At 30.7% G+C, this 21,449-nt stretch overlaps 1 protein-coding gene across 1 annotated transcript in view; it reads right to left on the reverse strand.

Annotated features, from left to right (window-relative positions):
- Positions 1-5,298: 5,298 nt before the first annotated feature.
- LOC145322608 (cephalotocin receptor 2-like) overlaps positions 5,299-21,449 on the reverse strand; it is a 50,669-nt gene continuing 34,518 nt past the window's right edge. The window contains exons 10-15 of the mRNA XM_080164758.1: positions 20,546-20,606; positions 19,916-20,002; positions 12,292-12,411; positions 11,767-11,865; positions 8,664-8,725; positions 5,299-7,868 (exon numbers count right to left, since the gene is read on the reverse strand). Coding sequence (XP_080020884.1) covers positions 7,820-7,868; positions 8,664-8,725; positions 11,767-11,865; positions 12,292-12,411; positions 19,916-20,002; positions 20,546-20,606 — 478 coding nt within the window. The 3' untranslated portion in view covers positions 5,299-7,819. The remainder of the gene's footprint in view (positions 7,869-8,663; positions 8,726-11,766; positions 11,866-12,291; positions 12,412-19,915; positions 20,003-20,545; positions 20,607-21,449) is intronic.

Here is a 21,449-nt window from a genome sequence, read left to right on the forward strand (position 1 = left end):
AACATTTTGCAGATAATTCGATAAACTATGTTGTTAATTTTAATGAACTTATTTAAATCTACACCGTTTCTTTCGATAGGTCCGATTGAAATTCATTTAGTAACCTTTATTGCCTAAATAAAAGTAAAAAATAACTCCTTCTAACTCTATGTGCCCCTAACATTCTCTGGAATGGCAAAAATCATCTAAACCGGCGCCATTAATGGGATTGTTAATAACGTACTGACGTTCACACCCGAATCCCAGAAAAGTCTCGTTTTTTATCATAATATCAGGGATGTAAAGGACAGTTAGATTTTAATTTAATGCCCATTTTTTCGACCCAAAAAACTTCAATCTTACAAAGCAAAAAATATATATACATTCTATAAAAAGGGAAAAGATAATCTATCGTCTATTGTCGTATCCCTGATGGCATGGACACACACACACACACACACACACATCTTATCTTTCAAATATGTTCAGCGATAAAAAAAAGGAAATGTCAACTATTTGTGTTTTCAAAACAACATACTTCAGCCGCATTAATTCTGTGGCCGCTACTCCCCGGCCGCATTTTAAATTTGTAGCCGCGCCGCATCCGAAACGTGGCAGTTGATAAATAATCGCTAAATAATCGTTAAATCCATTTTCAATGACACATTGACATTGAAGCAACTATGTATAGTAATACAATTATTTATATTTATCTTTCTAAAGATCTTTTGTTAAGCATATTTTTGCTGTTTTTATTTTCAATGTTTTTTAATTATCGGTGTGTAGAATTGGGATCTAGGAAGTTTTCCATCCCCGGCCCTGGCATAATTAAGGTGGGTGGTAATATTTTCCTTCACCCACCTCAACAAGGTTCTACGCCTTGAGGAGGTTTATTCATCCCCCTGACACTAGAAATATACCCCTCTTGGTGCCTGCAAAAACACACGCCTCGATTTGGGTTTTGGGGGGTGTCAAAATGTTTGAGTGCGCTTCGCGCACACCGCGGCCAAATACTCTGCACGCCACTGTATCGTATGGACAAAATTGTCTTTAATATCAAATAATAGTGGCGGATAACGAACCCTATATGCTCTAGAAAACATTTGTAATGAATTTAGGTTTTGAAGGGTATTGTTTATCACTTTTGTGTACTTAATTAACCTTTCATTCAATTGTTTAAATATTGTGTTCAAAAATTTGTAAATAGAAAATATTTCATTGTGTTTTAAAAATTTATTTTTTATAATTGTTTAAACGTATTAAGGAAAACATAACAAAAGCACAATTTGGTAAGAGAGTATTTGATTTTAAGGTTAAGGACAAAATAACAAAAACACAATTTGGATATTTTATTTTAGGGTTAGTTTAGGTTAAGTCAACTTAGTGCTAGGAGAGCCCAATCGGTATTATATAAAAAAAACTATTGTATCGACGTCTTTTTAAAAAGTTTAATCAAGGGGAGGGACTATAACTCAAAATGGTTCCGAGAGTTTTTTTTTAAATCAGTGTAAAAGTTTTTTTTCCTTTTCGATAACTAGTGAACTGGTTGAGTTCTCTATTTTAGGGAAGCTTTAAATAGGTTACGGAATGGTTTTAAGCTATTTTTCTACTTTTTTCTTCACTTTGAAAACAGAACCCCTGGATTTTAGGGGGCAGCCGCTGGCGCCTAATAGGAAAATAACAACTTTTTTTACAAAAAGAAAACAATTTATTCTTTCAATAGTTTGACAATAAACAACAAATATATATATAATTATTCATAATAACATTCAATATTTATGTATAAGCTAAATAGAAACAAGCATTTGATTTTGATTATCAGGTATTTAAATGTAGATAAACCAGGGCTCGTCAACAGCTTGTGGGTCTCAAAGAAATCAACCTTTTACAAATTAAAATATCAGCTGGAAGTCTAAGCCTGACCCAAATATGACAATCCCTCTTTTCAAAATAGTTTACAATGGATCCAAACGGGTTTAAATTTGAGGCTTAGTCGAGGTTGACACGCAGCTGCCGAGCCCTGTAATAAACCAAAGAAGCATAGTTATCTGAATTAAAATAAGTCAGTTAACAATTGGACAAAAACATCATTGAAAAATAATGTAATGAACTGCATTTTTATAATTAAAGACAAAATTTTTCTTTAGATGAACTATTCCTCCATGGCACAAAAATTATAATTGTTATTTATCGCATCGTATTATCGACAGTTTTTCGCGGAAATTAAAAGAAAAATTATAAGATTAAAACCAGTTTTGTTAGTTCCGAGAAACCAAAAGCCCAATATAGCAAAACTTGTATCAATTTTTAAATATTCCAGGAAAATTGTCTGTAATACGACGCTCCTTATGCTTTTTTAGTATGTCTGATAACAGATTCTAATCCAGCGGATATTATTTGGTTTCGAAGCCATACTAGAATACTTCGCATCGTATTATAAACGGCTTTCCGCTGATATAGAAAATACAATTATGAGATTAAAACTAGTTTTTTAGCCCCGAGGTGCCGAAGGCACCGGCTAAAAAATGGTTTTAATCTTATGATTGTACGTTTTTATATTCGTAGAAAGCGGTTTATAATACGATGCTAGACATAGTTTTTTCGTATGGATGAGAACCGGTTCCTATCCACCGGATTCGAATGAATACGAGAATAGTTATTTCTCGTATCGTATTATAAACGGCTTTCCGCGGATATAGAATGTACAATTATAAGATTAAAACTAGTTTTTTTTAGCCCCAAGGTGCCGGAGGCACCGGCTAAAAAACTGGTTTTAATCTTATGATTGTACATTTCTATATTCGTAGAAAACTGGATATAATACGATGCTAGACATAGTTTTTTCGTATGGATGAGAACCGGTTCCTATCCACCGGATTCGAATGAATACGAGAAAATGTTTTACATCACCAGAGGGATTACAAATATAAAGCATTATTTACATAACAAAGACGAACATGTCCATAACAAACATATATAATATATAATTTGGCATTGCAAACTAAGCATTGGATATAGATCATAAGTGGATATCATGACAAAGGAAGTTGCTGACATAGACATTACTTATTGGTCAGTTCGTTCATCCATAAGGAAAGTAGGGAATGAGGCGAAAGGGGTAGATAGGAAGGGTCGATATTTTGGCTATCTACAAGTTTCACTTAATTACATGACTAGCTGCTTCGCCCCTAGCCTCTAGGGGCTTTGCCCCAAGAGGTTATCAAAAAAAATTAAGGCGAAATTCGCAAAAGGACCAAGGAAATCTTCAGCAAAAAGATAAAAAAGGACCAAGGAAATCTTCAAAAAAAAAAATAAAAAAAAAAAAAAAAGAGGGTTTTTTTTTTTGTTTTTTTGGCGGGTTGGGGGTGTCCCACCCCACAAGAAAATAGCCTAAAACCATCACAAGATCAGTAGTTATATTCCCTAAAAAGTAGAATCCGATTAGTTCAGTGGTTACCGAGATCTTAAGGGACGGACGGACGGACGGACAGACAGACATCATTCTACTTTGTATTATAGATGATAATCTGGTGTAAGATCCAAGTATAAATAAATCCATTGTTTCGTTCATAGACGTTTCGTCTATAACATTAATTTCCCATATCTATAATACAAAGTAGAATGATGTCTGTCTGTCTGTCTGTCTGTCTGTCTGTCTGTCTGTCTGTCTATCTGTCTGTCTGTCTGTCTGTCCGTCCGTCTGTCTGTCTGTCCGTCAGTCCGTCCCTTAAGATCTCGGTAATCACTGAACCGATCGGATTCTACCCTTCAGGGTATATACCTATTGGTCCTGTGGTGGTTTTATACTATTTTCTTGGGGGGTGGGACACCCCAACCCTCCCCAAAAAATGAAAATCCCCCCCCCCAAAAAAATTTAAAAAAATTTCTTGGGAACACATTAGACCAAGCACCAGTAATACTTAATTTTTTTTTTAATTATCTCTTGGAGCAAAGCCCCTAGAGGCTATGGGCGAAGCCGCTAGTCCTTAATCAAATGGTTTGGTTTTTTTAACATATATCTAACGTATTTATGTATGTAAATAGCATGAAACCATTCCATGGCCAAATAATTATTACCTTACCTAGAATAGTAAAAAGTCTTCACTGGACCTATGATAAACTTTACTGTAAAGGAAAGGATACGAAAAACTGTTCAGAATTTGCATTAATTAGATTTAATTTGTTTGTTAAAAACCGATAGACACATAGACAGGAATTCTATTTCTTTTATATAAGGAAATGCCAAAAAATTCAATTAAAAATAAAGGTAGCCATTCAAAGTGTCTAAAAAAATCAGCCTTATGACGTCATAAAAATTAGGGATTATCCAAATTTTTTTAGAGGTTTTCTTTCCCATTTCTCCTCTCATTTCCCTCATTTTTTTAACGTCACATGGCTGATTTTTTAGAAACTTTGTCCAGCTACAAATTCAGCTTTATAGATCAGTTTCAATGACAAATACTTTAATATTAGATTAATTTGTAAAAAAAAAAAAATTTGTATGAGATCAATTTTAAATGCAACTTTTTTTTATAAAACTTTTTATATAGATAAAACATACATACACATTACATAAAATCTAAAGATGTAAATTATCATATTTATATCAATCTAATTTTAACTAGGACAATTATATCCAAAACAAGTGCAGCATTGAAAGTTATCATAAGATCCATTAAAAATGACGTCATACAGTATAAATATCCAATGTCAATCCAGTATACAATTTACAATTGGTCAATTACAATGCATACTGGCCTATCATAAGTCATTTGTATTGCATGACTTCATTTTTTATTTGACACTACACGCTGTTTCAAGTAATTTACGTTAATAGTAACATACTAACGAACAGGCGTAACCTAGGTATAAAGTATCTGTGCTACTAAAAAATATACTTTACATAAAATTTAAAGATAATAATAGTGAAATTTTATATATAAATCTAAATTTTAATTAACAACAATAATTTTTTACTAACAATTTAAATTATCACTGGACACTGATATGTAGTAAATTCTACCTAATTTTATAAAATTATTTTTTTTCTGAACAAACTATGAGATAATAATTTGATCAATTACAAATATATGAACCTAGTAAAAGTGTCGGACTGATTATGACGTAAAAAAAATTAGCCAATGAGAGTCCACTTTAAATATTACCACTGGTCAATAATGGCCTCTCATTGGCCATTTTTTTACGTCATAATCAGTCCGACACTATTACTAGGTTACAAATATATCCATAACTAGCATAGCAATGATAATTTCTTTTTTTTTAGCTGAAAATAATGCCCTGAATTGTATTAAAATAATAAAATAGATACTCTTAGGGAGAAAGAAATTGCTTGGATAAGAATTTGTAGGAAACGTAGAATCTAGAAAATGACTGAACTACGGACGTACCAACTTACCCAAGTTATTAAGTAACCTTATTCTTTATAAAAAGATAATTATTATAGCTAATCTAATTCAAATTATTTATGGGTTTTTATGACAATATTTTGAGCAAGCAATTATAAAGTACGGAGGGGTACAACAAATACTAATTCAATCATTTCATTAAAGATATGACATAATTTTTGTTTACATTATTTGGATTGTATTTCAAAAATAAACTCAACACCTTTTCTATATGTTATAATGGAAAATTAAAAATCTTGCCTACGAAACCTCTTTTTGTATTTTGAAAATTGTGTTTTTGATGATTCTTTATGTTAGGTCAGATGAGTTACAGAAAAAAACAGGATAAGAGATACCCACAAGTACTCGTAAATGATTAGAACGATTGGGAAGTTGGAGATTGTAAATATATCTACCAAGATAATACCCAAATTGGAATTAACAATTCAGCATGTTGGTAAATAGAATCCATTTGTGAAAATTAATTCAATCCTTTTTAAAGGCCAGACCATCTAAACCGTCTAGACGAAAATCTAATTCAGGAATCAGGGAGTGGACACATGAGCTTAAACAATAGAAAAATGGAACATTGCGTAACCAATTACTTAAAGAGATTACTTAGTTAACATTGACATCAATTATGCGATAAATATTTTTTTATTTATATATTTTTCTTTACCTTTATCCTGATCAATCCCTTTACATAATTAAATTGTCTGTGTGTAAGCTTGCAATTGCAGCTAAAATTGCAATAAAATAAACTATAGCCCCTATGGGGGTTTGTAAACCTTTGCAGAAACATTAATCTATTGTAATTATGTATATAATCCTGAGCCAAAGAAAAATAGAAGGAAAATAAGACTGCTAAATAAATTTCATAATAAAAATTCAGCCTTCACATGCAAGATAATTAGTTAAATAAATTAGCTGTACTATTTCATAAATGCTACCCAGTGCTCATTAAAAAGAATTGCTGAAGGGATTAATTAACATAAAGAGCATGAGACGAAAAGGTACATTGCATTGTATAAAAAATAGTTTCATAGGAATTTCACCTACACACGACTGCACCAGGAATCTAAAGGTATAAGACAATTGTCGTTAAAATGATATAAATCCCAAAACATGATGCACAAAGTTACCCCGTATGTATGATTACAATTAGTGTTTGAAACGTTTGAACAAACCAATCAAAATTCAATATTTGTCTCTAAATTTGATGAGCCAAAGAATAGGAGAACTTTACTTTAAAACTTTGTAGACTAGTGTAATAAACAGTCCAATGTCCCCTTCCTTCCTGCGACTGCACCTATATCACTTGACAATGGCCTAAATTTTACTTTTATTCAATTGATGTTTGGCTATAACACATAAGAAAAAGTGCTTGATCAATAAATTTATTTTGATTACAACCCTCTTGATTTTGGTAAGTAAAATTAGCTATTCATAATGCAAAAGTATATAAATTCCCTAAATTATAGTTAAATTAAAATTGTATAAAACATTTACTTAAATTTTAACATTATAAATATTTTTATTTACAATATACTATTATTTTATTTTAAAAATATGTTTTTTTATTATTTGTACATTTAAGACCAGAAAAATTTTAACATTTACAAATAAAATGATGTCCATCAAATATTAAATTTACCACTGAAATTGTACATACAGAAAAACAATTTACATTATATTATTTTGATTTTATTTCATTAATTTCTAAAATTGTAACTTTTTTTCAAATTTTTGGTTGTAAATTTTGTCCTGCAATATCCAGTTATGATTCTGGAATCTTACAGGGATGTCTTTGTGATGACATCCAGGTATGATTCTGAAATCTTACAGGCTTGTTTCTGTGATTATATCCAGATATGATTCTGGAATCTTACAGGGTGTCTCTGTGATGATATCCAGATATGATTCTTTAATCTTACAGGGATGTCTCTGTGATGATATCCAGATATGATTCTGGAATCTTACAGGGATGTCTCTGTGATGATATCCAGATATGATTCTTTAATCTTGCAGGGATGTCTCTGTGATGATATCCAGATATGATTCTGGAATCTTACAGGGTGTCTCTGAGATGTTATTCAGGTATGATTCTGCAACTTTTAAAGCTTGTATATTTAAAAATATCCAGGTATGATTGTGGAACTTTACAGACCTGTACCTGTGATGATATCCGGGTATGATTATGGAACTTTACAAGCTTGTGTCTGATATGATATCCAGGTATGATTCTGGAATCTTACAGGTATGTATCTGATATGTTATTTAGGTATGATTCTGGAACATTTAAAGCTTGTATCTGTGATGTTATTCATGTATGATTCTGGAACTTTTAAAGCTTGTATATTTGATAACATCCAGGTATGATTATTGAGTTTTACAGGATTGTATTTGTGATAATATCCATGTATGATTCTGTAACTTTACAGGCTTGTATCTGGAAGATTTCCTTCAAACGCTACTGCTCCATTCCTAAAAAAAATAAATCATAAACAAGGATCACAACATTCATAAGTGAAGCACCTACAATACTCATTGATTGACAAACAGATAGTAAAACGAGAGGTGGAATATTAAAAAATAGTAAAGATACAAAACTTCTATATTTACACAATATATATAGGTATGTGTTTAATGTTTTTAAGCTGATTGAGTAAGTTTTAAACTGTATGCTCTTCCGATTGGGGTATCTTATTTCACAAACAAAAAATCAGCAGCAGATCTCCATAAACAGACTTATAGTGAATTATAGAGTATCTTTGCCACTAAAACATTGCTATTAATAATGTTTTTTTTTTATATAAATAGAATTCAGATAAGAATAACATTGAAATACAACAAAACAGCGGAAATTTACCAAGACTAATGCATGCGAATGTATATTCTATTGTACAAAAATATTTTCAAAATGAATCACTCGCTTCTCAGACAATAACAATTTGTATATAAAACTTTATATTTCGCTATTTATAGCATTCTATTTTTGTTCAATGCATTTATAAACTTGACAAAATTTGAGGATTTTTGGATTGATTGATTTAAAACTGCAATTAAAAATCCTGTTTTTGTATAAGTAAGGAGGCAGATAAATTTGTCCTGGCAGCTACAAGAGTGATAAAAATTACCTATAGCGTCCTCTGATTTCAACGTTCATAAAATTCATTGTTTTAGATAAATCTTAATAAAATCCTGGAAAAATTTGACATATAAAATATAAACCATAAAGAAAACTTCGAATACAACAATCACAACTGTAAAAATACTCACTTGCTCACATTTCTTGGAGATTCAGAGTTGAGAAACCTCAGCTTCAAAGACAGCAGCAAATTCTAAAATAAGGAAAATATTTTTAAAAAATGCCAAGAACAAGGATTCCATAAGTAGCGAAGCTCTAAATTTACGGATTCATATCCGGAAAAACATTAACTATAGAGCAGTTTCATAAAAAACATAATACTTAAAAATCGCAAAACCTTGTAAGATTTACAAGGTGAAATCGAATCTAGCACCTCAACCAATAAGTAAATCTTAAAGGAACTTTGTGGGGATATGTAAATTATGAAAGTATTTAATCCCTAAAAATATCAGCAATATATCTCGAACAGGAATAAAGAAAATCATGAAAACTTAAAAATCTAGGAATCGAACTAACACCCCAACCAATATGCAAATCTCAATAAAACTTGATTAAAGTATGCAGAATATTAAAGTATTCAATCCTTGAAAATTTTAGTCGTCTATCCTGAATAGGAGTTGAGAAAATCATTAAAGCTTAAAAATGTAGGAATAATTGACGAATCTTAATGAAAATATGAAGAATGTTAACATATTTAATCCCTAAAGAGCCGAGAAAATCATATTTCCCCCACCATTTATGGACGGACAGACAGACGTACGGACATTTTGAATTATGAGTAGCTTCGCTAGTAAAAAATAATATATAAAGTTTAAATGCTATACTTTAGTAGCGAAGCACTCTATAAGGTAGATTGTTTGTCTGTCTTTTTGTTAGTTTGTTTTCTTATTCTTTGGCTAAACAACATTAGGGACTTTTATTGAATTTTAATTTGTTGGCTACTTTAGTTAAGTGTCCACGAATTGTTATCTACAACGGGTAATTTTGTGTATGATCATTGTGGATGTACTTCAATTAATCGACCACTATCTTAAACCTTTTAATCCCTGTCTAAAACTATGTCGTATGTATTTACTAATATATCCTAAGAAATATGTCACTTTTGTCCCCCTTCTATATAAAAAACAAAGCTCTTAGAAACTTGGAGCGTATCCGATAATGATAATCCAAAGTACATATTTTATATATTTCGTGCAGACAAATATTATTATTAATATGTTTTCGAGAAAACTGCTTAGTAAGAAGAAACAGTATTATGTGAGGGATACAGCCAAATTTTTGTGGTATTTTCAGGGATCTCTAGGGCTGAAACAATGAACGATAAATTGTTTAATTCTTCTAATTGTTATAAACATCTTTTCATTTGTTTGTCAACATTGTTGGTGGAAAAGCTTGAACAATACTACATTGTTACAACTAATGAAGAATTTACCCTAAAGTTTTTAAGCTGACGAATGAAGGAACACGCATAGAAAAAAATATATTTTTTTTAAATAGGTGAGGAGAAAAGTTCTTCTTGTGCTTGTGTTTCAACTCTTGTCATGTTAGATTATATTGAGTTTAGGTTAAGACCACAGGGTTAGGACACCCCGCAGGGCTTAGGCAATAACAAAATAACCCCACTTCAACCTATTTTTTTTTTTAAGGGTTGGGAGGTTTCTGTGTACAGAAAATATTTTATAAAACTTATTTTGTTTGAGCTTTACTGTTGTATAAAAAGAAAAGGCAGATATGAGATAGTAAGCATATTAAATTAAATTTCCTGTTGTTTCATCTTCTTCTTTTTCACAGGGTGTTCAAAATAAATTATAAATAATTCAGTTTATCAAACAAAGCTTTTTAAATCAAGAACAAAAATAGCCAAAAACCTTTGGGATTATTTAAGATTTAAAGAGTTGAGACACGTACATTCAAAAACACATCTTGTTAATTTCAGTAATAAAGGTGCAAATTATCTGTGGATAATCCCGTAGATTTGAATCATATATTTTGCTAGAATTTGTGATTTCAGTTGAACACTCTGTGTTTTTAGAATAAAAGCCAAAAAGAATATTCTATTATCTTACTAAAACACACATATTCTTAAATCCTTATACTAAAGTAACAGGATGTGTATCTGTGTATCTGTACCGAAGGATCTTGCTAACCGCTGAACCTATTAGGTTCTCCTTAACAGGGTAGATTCTCAAAAGTCCCGGGAAGGTTCATAGCTATTTTGGGGGAGGGTACCACCACCCTCCCAAGAGAAATCACAAAAAAACGATTTTTTTACGTACTCGACTTTAGAAAGAGAGTTCAACGTCAACATAAACGTCAAACGCAAGATAGACATATTTGAAATACAAAAAAAAACATTTAAAGTGCCACTAGAGGCCGCTAGTAAGTTATATTTTATTCAGTAAAAAGATAAAAATAGAAATTTAATTAAATAGAGATTTTTGTTATGACAATATTTTGACTAAAATGAGAAACCTTTAAGTTGGTATAAAAAATATATCTAAATTTGTTTGATAAAATATTTAATGTCAAATAAACAAAATTTCTTATAATTAATTCAAATTTAAATTAAATACTAAACATTACTATAACTCTATATTATATATCTAACTCAAACAAAAGTTTTTATCTTAAGCAGTATTGTTTCTAAATTCTTAAAAATGTAAAAGAAGCAGAATTATCTTAGTTATAGAAATATTTAAATGTATTTTATTCATCTAACATAATGCTTACACCTTAGTTTTTAACATAAATATTTCTTGATTGTATACTTTATAATAGGAATACAACCGGAAAAAAATTATGTCGGTTTGTCTGCATCTGTGTAATATTGAAATGTGTAAAAATGTAAAATGAGCACTGTCTAAAATTTAATTATAATTAATGCTAGTGAAAAAATATTGAGTCTACATAAATCATACCATCAGCATATTAGAGTTGTTAAAAAAAATACTCTTTGTGTAAAATCTGGCAAGTTACTCTAAAGGTAATAGTAGAAGGAATGCCTTGGCCCGTAAACAAGAGAAACTTATTACCATGCACAGTTAGGACGTCTTGACAAAAGTCGTTCAATCAAAGTGTTGACTGTCTGTTGGGTATTATTTAACCTATTATCCTATGGTGGCCGTTATATAATAGCATACTATTAAAGGGGATGATGCCTTGGGTTTTCTATCTCTTCAATCTAATGTAAATAACTCGGTAATTAAATCACCAGAACAATAAAATGAAGCTTACCTGATTAAACAGCAGATAAATCCAGGGGTTTGTAACACTGTTGAGTGTCATTAGCCACAGAAGAACGTCCAGCTTGCTTTCCAGGTAGCTGCGCACCTCCTAAACAATCATTATTTTAAACGGTTTAGAGCCTTTAACTTCAATGTTTCCATATGAAAAATTTAATGCATATTGAATATCCTAAATTTCTGGCTATAAAGATATTAAAAAATATATAGAGAGAGGCAATAATTAAGTTCAAGAAAAAATAGAATGATAAACAAAGACTTATTATTTTCATATTTTGTTTTGTTCCGAAAAATCTCAATCACAATTATTTAACATTTTTTAGGAAAGTTAAGTAATTTTCCAGATTTTAGATTATTTGGCTTTAGTGTGCGACACCTATACTTGGCTTGGGTGTGCGACACCAATGCGGGAAATAAATACCAACCCCCCTTTAAAACGGAATAACAGACAATTTGAAGGAAAGACAAACGGATAAGACCTCATTATAGATTAGCTGCGCTACTGAAATCCACTCACCGGAGAACCAAAATGAACAATAATCTGACCAATGATGAATGGAGCTGAGCAGAGTATGTAGGTGATGATAACGCACAGGGTAAGCTTCACTGAACGGATCTTGGCCCGGGATATATTGTCCTAAGTTAATAATAGTTATTTATTGCAACGTTTTTTAGACAGCTTTCCAGGGGCGTCCAAGCTTTTTTTTTGGGGGGGGGGTAAAATAAAAAAAACTGGGGGGGGGGGGGTAATCGCCCCATTACCCCCCCCCCCTTGGACGTCTATGCAGCTTTCCTAGGATATCAAAAATAAAGCATGGACCTTTGGCCTCTCGGGGCTTTTAAAAATGGTTAAAATCTTATTTTATTAATTTAATATTCGTGGTAAATTATCTGTAATACTTTAATATACAAGAATTTTAGTATGGCTGGGAACCGTTTTAATCCAGCGGATATTTTTGGTTTTTATGCCATATTGTAGAAATATATTACATTATTCTATGAATAGGATCAGTCCGTCCGTGACGGCTTGTAAAATTTGCAAAAAAAAAATAGTTTAACATTTTACAACAATAAGGTCCAATGTATAAAGCGTAGTAACTCCTCTACAATTATTGAAAGTATGTAGGTCCATGTTATACATAGTTTAGACATTTTGACGACACACAGGAAACTGTCCCAAATTTGTATTAATTTTGAGGAACAAGACTCCAGTTACGTCATACTTTTCTTTCCCGAAAAAGGGAAGGGGGAAAGAAAAAAAAGGGAAGGGGGGAAGAAAAAAAGGGAAGGGGGGAAGAAAAAAGAGATGGGAGAAAAGGGGGTTTTCTCCATCTCTTTTGAAGAGATTTTCTTCCCCCCTTCCCTTTTTCGGGAAAGCAAAATATGACGTCACTGGAGTCTTGTTCCTCAAAATTAATACAAATTCGGGACAGTTTTCTGTGTGTCCATTTTGACTTGTACTTCTTGCATGACATAATTATTCTGATTCATACGCGCAATGTTATAATTAGATGTGATTAACAAGATCAACAATTTATAAATTTATTGTTAAGAATTCGATTTAAATAAATTCTATGATTTAATGAAGTGCTTGATAATTTTTATGGTTCCACAAATCAAATATTAGTATCAATTGGTTTTATATTTTCTTTAAATACATTTTTAATTTCTGAGCCTTTTTTGTACCAAATGTCCAAAGCCCATGAGGAAAATGAAATGTATCTCCCAAAAGTATAAAAGTATCTGATCTAAATATAAAATCTATCCAGTTATACAGTTTGAACAGTATGGCATCTAAAATAACTTTTGTACACTTTTTGTAAATCTAATATTTTTAAAAGCGAAGTGAATAAGGGTCGGACCGACCCTTATTCGCTTCGCACGTCACAGACAGTTAGCTCTTTTCGTTAATTTAAATAGGTTAGAATTGTCCCATCGATCCCTAAATAATAAGAATATTGTTTCAATACGTTTTTCAGAAAAATTCTTTTATTTCAATCTTAACAAATGTTCAAAGACAATACAGAAAAATATAATTCAAAAAGAATAGTAATAGAGTTACTTAAATAGTCAGAAGTTTATTCAAATCCAATACTGTTTCATCCGATTTATTTTTATCACGTTTTCTGATCTAAAGTTTTAAAATACTTGTCAACTTTTCTACATTTTTATTTTGTGTTGTGTGTCAATATTTAAATTTTTATGTAAATCTAATTTCAAATACTAAATACAAATACTAAAGTTGAATTTAATTCAGAAGGTAATATTTATTATTTAGAGTATGTTAAAAAGTTTGAATATTTTAAATTAGTAAAATAAATTATGAATAAAAGTGTTCAGCACAATTTTTCTCCAAGATTGGCATACACTGGTAATTACAAAATCACTGGTAATTGAAGGCCGACGGCAGCTCTTCTATCGTTTCTTGCAGCCGGCAAAAATTGAGACATCCTCAGTTAATCGCCGTCAATACGGGTACCAACATTTTGTACATATTATAAAATCAAAATTGTACAAATTTTAGTGCTTACTTTTAAACAATATAATGTTCAACTGTGCTCTTATGTAGCTAAACAATTTTCGGTTTCATAATATATCTAAAATAAAATCTTTTAAATCATAATTTCTTCTCTGGAAAAATTTTTGATGTTGTAATCTTATGAAAAATTAGGTAGATTAATTTGCCATAAAATATCCACTATTTCATTTCTATATCATACTTAAAAAATTATGAAGTTATGCATAGATGATATTTATTTAATCTTTAAGATTCCACTGATTGTTTCAATTTGTTCATATTTAAACAAAAAAAAATTATAGTTTATAGAAAAATTTAATTTTAACTTGATATGTTGCAGATTAAAATAACTTTTAATAGTATAATAAAAACAAAAATACTTTTTAGTTTTTATCCTTTTAAATCATTAATGTTTTACTTAAAAACATTTGTATTTAAAAAATGAGAATATCTTAATGTTACATAAATTAAACTCTTTGTTAAAGTCAAACCTACACTAAATGCAACATTTAAAGAATTATATAAAAAGTGAACAAAACTCCATTTATCAATAAAACAATAAGATGCCATTTCTTTTTATATTTTATTTGAAAATGGAACGACAATTTCAATTATTTGCAATTTAGCCCCACCTACTTTTTTTTATCTTATTATGCTAAAGCGCTAATAATAAAAATTTAGTAATATTAATGTATATTTTTCAATGGTTAAGATAAGGCTAGGTTGGTTACCTGGTAGACCTGTATGGTTTCGAAGACCATTTTGGAAGTCAAAAAAATAAATCATTAATTTTCACCAATCTAAAAACCACTGACCACCCCCCTCCCTCCCCTCTACCTTCATGGTTCATATCCTATTATATAAAGTAGTAAGCTTTTTTGTATGTAGCGAAGGATCTCGCTAACCGCTGAACCGATATGGTTCTCCTACATAATGAAGCTTCTTATAGGTCCAGGGAAGGTTTTTAACTATTTAGGGTAAGGGTATCTCCCAAATTAACTGCCCCTAGATGCTTCTAGGGGCGTAGCCGCTAGTATTATATAAAGTACTAAGCTTTTTTGTCTAAAGCTTGATATTTCAAGAACTACTAAACTGATTGTGATCTCCTATATATAGAAGCTATACATAGGCCACAGGATAGTTTTAGGCTATTTTAACTTAAATTTAATGATTAAGTGGCTTTAGGCTATTTTTCTGTTTTAAGATGTTTTACGATTGTAGAGCCCCTAGATGCTAGGGGCGTAGCAGCGCTAGTGGTTCATAAAGTGTTTATTTGGACGCTTCAATCAAAATAATTCTATGAAAGAAATTGTAATCTATCTCCGTAGAAAATGTGTTAGCGGAAACGTGTAAATTGAAGTTGTATAATGGGATAATCTTACAAACCAGCAAACTGCAAAACTTCAGCTATGCTATCAACAAAACTTGAATCAAGTCGAGAATATTAAGAAAGGTACTTTTTTGGTAACTATAAAGACTGCATACGTCCAAACGAACAACATTAGAAGAGACAAGATCCGATAAAAAATAGCCAAAACGAAATATTGAATATCGTATGAAAATCTTTTTTTTTGAATGCTTTTTACATTATTAGTTGTTTTGTTAGCCACCAGCCGTTTGAGCCAAAAAAAGATATTTAATTTGCGTGAAAAATACCTCACTTTGTTTTTCGACCTGATCCTAAACTTTTCTACTATTTACAAGAAATCAGACAGAATATAAAAAAGTTGAAATTGGTATTTGATTACATTAGTTCTTACTAGCGGCAACGGGAGAGAGGGCATGCTACCAATTTTTGTTTAAAATTTTAGTTTAAAAATAAAAAAATTGAGTGATTTCTCTTAGAAGGGTGGTGACATATGAGAAGCTTCCCTGTAAATGAGAACTATATAAAAAAACAGACAGTGATCCTGTAACTTTAAAAAGAAAATTTTGAAAAATATATTTTTCAAAGGCTAAATAATAGCTTGTAAACCAGGATAATGTTTTCTTTTCCTCTAAAAACTATTATCATAATATAATGATTATGTAAAATTGAATAATACTTCAGATTTCAGTATGTGACATTTAAAATCTGATTTATACATATGAATAGAGAATTTCATAACTGCCGCTTATATAAAATGCATACATATTATCTTATTTAATATGCCTTATGTTACTTTTTTGCTTTAGGTAAATATTTAATAAGCACGACAAGAATGGGACATTCTCTTTTTTGAAGATTATTCTCTTTTTAGCTAGATAAATTACAGAGACTTAACCCTTACAGATCGGGTCTAGTTTTTTCCATCTTATTTTTTTTTGTAGGAAAGATGGAGAGCTGTGACTTCATGAATTTTTAAGTTTAGTAATTATACGTCGGCAAGAGTTGATTTTATTAGGATATCTGGTCTGTGTCGGTCGTGGTGTCCGGTCAAAGTCGGTTGGGTAGCACCAAAATTAGAAAAAATTCTAAATAAATCTTAATCTCTACATTATGACTTTTGTGTATAAGGTAGAAAAGTAAAATATTTTTGGTGAATACTTAGATATCAATGACCTTCTGAGAAAAGTGGTGTTATGACCGTTTGACCGCTCCCTGACCGACTTTATGACCGATTTTTGTCCGGCTTTTAATACAGACATATATCATAAATATCGTGGCTTCTATTACAGCTAGAGACCTATAAAATTTTTTGGTAAATCCTTGAGCAACAATAAACAGATAAAATTATTAATTGGCGCCGCCAACTGCCGTTTTATCGCCGAAAATGGCGGTTTCCGTTATTTGCCGTTTTTCGACAATGATCAGAAAAAGTATTTTTTTGTTATGAAAAATAAAAGTTCGTCCTAAAATTTGGTCATCCTAGCTGCAAAATTGGCCGCTCTACAGCTGTTTTAAAATTTAGCAGCTGCCCGCTAAAAAGTGGCTAAGGAGCGGTCTGATCGCTATGACTAGAAAAAAAAAATTTCTCTAAAAATACTCATGAACCACCAGAATTTTTTTTACATCTTTATCTGTAACAGGAGCCGAGATAGAGAGGGGGGGCTCTTAGAGCCCCCCCCCCCCCTATCTGATAAAGTGGGAATTGGGGCCCGATCTGTAAGGGTTAACAGACCGATAATGTAAGCCATTGTTTTTAGAAGAAAAAAATGCAAATAACCACTAAAATTATGCTTCTAAGTATCTGAAAAACTGAAGAAAAAAAGTATATGTACACAATATTTAGTACTGTACATAATTGGACGCGGAATTAGCTTATGAACAATTTTAAAAAAAACCTATAGCAAATTTTTATGATATTTGTCTTAATTACTGAAACTGAAATTTATTACAGTAAATTTAATCATAAAAATTAAAGTATCTAATAATATAGGCAAAGCATTATAATAGTTGGTATGCTAAAAAATCAGTTAGCAATTTTTGTACAACATTGCGGGCAGCCTATTTAATAAAATGGAGACACAAAATCAATTACAACACATTTCTCATCTTATATAGTTTTTTTCTCAGGGATATAGAAATTAAACAATGGAAAATAAAAAATCGTTCATTATATCATAATATGTAATAATTGCCTAGTTAATTACCTCGCTAGGGCAGGATTTACCTTCGATTTTTAATGAGAAGCCAGAGCATCATATGTGTATAATGGAATACTCTAACACCCAAGGATATTGGGTTAATTAGCATCCATCAGACAACCAACCCTTTGATTGCACGACCTTTGTCTGAAAGTCCAAACTGTGCATTGTAGTGAGTTGCGCCTGTTTATGGGCCAATGCATTATTCCTAATCTTAATATTAGTATCACGTGCCAGATAAAGCAGAAGTTGGTATATTTTAAACATATCTAGCATGATGCAGTTTGGGCCATTCACACACCTTCCCGACAGCAAGCCGACACTTTATCATTCACGCTAAAGCCGCGGGTAATAAATGCATTCAGTTGTTCTTATTTAGAAAGAAATAAGTTTGGGTGGTATATATGAATTTGACCGCCATTGACTTCCCTTTCCCTGAGTTTCGTTCTGCAAGTAAATTCAATTTAGATAATTTTTTTTGTTATTTCAAATTTGTTCTCAAAGAATAAATTGTACTGTGTAATGTTTAAATTCATAAGAATTTACAAAAGTAATTTACAGAAGTTGAAATAACAAAGATCGAATAATAAAATGAGTTGAAAAAATGATTTATTCACTTAATATTAATTCTTAAATGTCTGTTATTTAATAGGACACTTTTAGTTTACTAGTCCCCTAAACTTATATAAATTACATCGTTGGCTTAAAAACTCTTAGGCCTATTATGGGGTTAATATATAAGCTCTTTAAAAATTACACTTTTGATTATGATGGAATCCCATTGCATAACAACATTCTAGGGATCTTAAAAGATAAGACAATTGACGAAAAATTAATATTCATCCCCATTAATAATAACAAAATTTGCCTTTTGTATTTATTGTTATTGTATATTATTATTGGTTGAAAATTTAGTTCGGAAACAGCCAATCAAATTTAAATAAAAGTACCCAAGGTTTTTGGGCCAACGAAAGTGATAACGTAGTTATAAACTTTGGGGACCAGTGAAATTTACAGTCTAAGTTCCCTCCCTCCTGATTAACAATCAGAGTTGTATAGCAACCCTACTACTAAAACTTTCTATTCAATTAAATAGATTTTTTTATTATTCTATTTCTAAACTATACAGAAAAAAAAACAATTACAAAGAATGTAAAGAAACATAAACAATTACCAAATGTACACTGGTAGCACAGCTGCTTTGTAATCATCGGAACATATTGTATGAGAGGATGAAATAAAAAGTCTGCGAAAAAAGAAGACTTTTTCACTTTTCTATTTTAACAAACAGACACACACACAAATAAATATAAATGTTTGAATTTATTTTTAAACGCATTTAAAACAGTTAACAACTTATTATTGCTGCGCAAATAATGAGCATTTTTTGTATTCTGTTGGTAAAAGAAATAAATGAGAAACATTTGTATAGAAAAAACTGCAAGTCAGTCTGTATCATCATTGTATTTTGTTCATTGTTTAATCTTTATGAAAAATGCAAATTCATATTCTTTATTAAACAAAATAAAACATGATATTAAATTAGCATAATTCTTAAAAATAACATTATGCCATTATATATAAGTAATAAGATGTTTGTTAGTCTTTCTGTCTCTGTGTGAGTACAGAAGGATCTCTCCAGCCGTTAGACCGATATGGTTCTCCTTTGCCGTGCAGCTCCTCATAGTTTTTGGGAATTTCATTGTACATGCACTGGATTTTCATTGTTATTGGGAATTTCTCCCTTTCATACAGAATTTTTGTTAACATGTAACAATAATTCTACCTCTTTTTTCTAAAATTTTCGGCAATTTTTTTAATCACGGCCTATTGTAAGCTTTTTAGTTCTTTAGAACAACCGAGAGACCGACGAACCAATTAAATTATATGCTCGATGCTAATTGTTATTCCTTTTAACTTTGGTTAAATTCTAAGATTAGTGTTACCCCTTTTATACAAAATTTTCGGTAACTCTTTGAATAACGGTCAATTGAGAGCTTTTTAGTTCTTTAGAACTTTTAAAATTTCAACGACACCAATACTTATTATATCTTACCGTGCTATGCTTCCTTGGTGCAGATCTAGTTTCGTTCTTGTTATTGAAGGTGACAATGAGCTGACATTCACCAATTGCAGGAATATTCTAAATAGACAATAAACAATAATTTTGATAACTTGATAAGTATTTGAAAACTTGTTTTGCATTTGATGTTGATTTGAGTTGATTTTATCTCTTGATTTTGATTGTTATCTTTATTAATCACGTCTTTTTTTGTCTTTTTTTATCATATTATTATTCTATAATTGATTGGGTTTTAAAATACAATAATAATTCTTTGTAATTCTTGAGTAATTTAGTGTGTTAGTTGAACTTGAAACATTGAGGGAGGTGATATTGGAGTGTAAAGTATACTTGTCTACAAAGTTTAAAACACCATTTATTATACTTTAGATTTAAAACTGTAAATAGTACTAACTAGCAGTGTTAAAACTTTTCAACCAATTAATTATTTCAACTAACGGAGTATTGCTTTTTTAATGTTAAGTTGTATACATCAAAAAACTTTTATTGATTTAGAATTATTTAACCATTCTCATTTTTGACCCAGTTGCACCAAATTTTGGGTTGGAGCCAAAACGTCTAAGATTTTCTGTACAGACGGGAAATATAAGTCTTCCTATTTACCTGTAAATCTTGCAGCTGCAAGTTTTCATGGCTTCTCCTTCTTCTATAATCTGTTGCTGACCTAGGTTAGAGATAGAATTTCTAATTAGTAACAAGAAAATAAATCCTTTTACATAAGAATATTATATCAAACATTATCTTCCTTATTTAGCAGTAAAAAGTGATATGTTGTACCCTTTTTACATATTTATATTTTTATGGAAGTTTATGAAATTTACTTGGGTGTATTGCTTGTGGTGTAATTTGAGATGGTTTAAATAGAAAGAAAGGTATGTAAATTTAATACTACTTCTTATTCATTTACGAATTCTTATTTAATTATCTCTACTTGTAGTTGCTCCCCTAGCATCCAAGGACCCTTGTTCAAATAGCCTAAAAGCAACCTAAGATTTAATTCTATAATATGAAGTAGTAAGTTGTTTTTCTGGAGCATTAGATTTGAATATCTACTGAACTTATTGAGTTAGGGTTTAAAGCGAGGAAGACTAAACTACATAACTTTTGTGTCACTTTTGAGGAGGACGATTCCATATGACGTCATATGACGGAAAAGAAAAAAGGAAAGGGGGAAGAAAAATTTCTTCAAAAGAGATGGGATAAGTGACACATAAGTTATGTAGTTTAGTCTTTCTCTTTAAGACTATTTTAAATTTAAGCCTTTTAACGCAGAGCCCCTAGATGCTAGGGGCAGAGCTGCTAGTTGATAATAAAGTATCATAACATCATCTTGAATGGAATTTGTCTTTACAGAAAAGTGTAGCAAATAAAATCCTTTAATTGTACCTAATGATTCTTTAAATAAATCAAAATTTATGAAAGAAATTTGAACTGTAATTTGGATAGCTATAAAACTCCATCCTTACAAAAAGCATATCACAAAAGAATGCAGAACAATGTAGATAAT

Source organism: Acartia tonsa, chromosome 6 (genome assembly GCF_053477335.1).
Source record: "Acartia tonsa isolate MP-2025a chromosome 6, ASM5347733v1, whole genome shotgun sequence".
In the NCBI taxonomy this organism is placed as follows: domain Eukaryota; kingdom Metazoa; phylum Arthropoda; class Copepoda; order Calanoida; family Acartiidae; genus Acartia; species Acartia tonsa.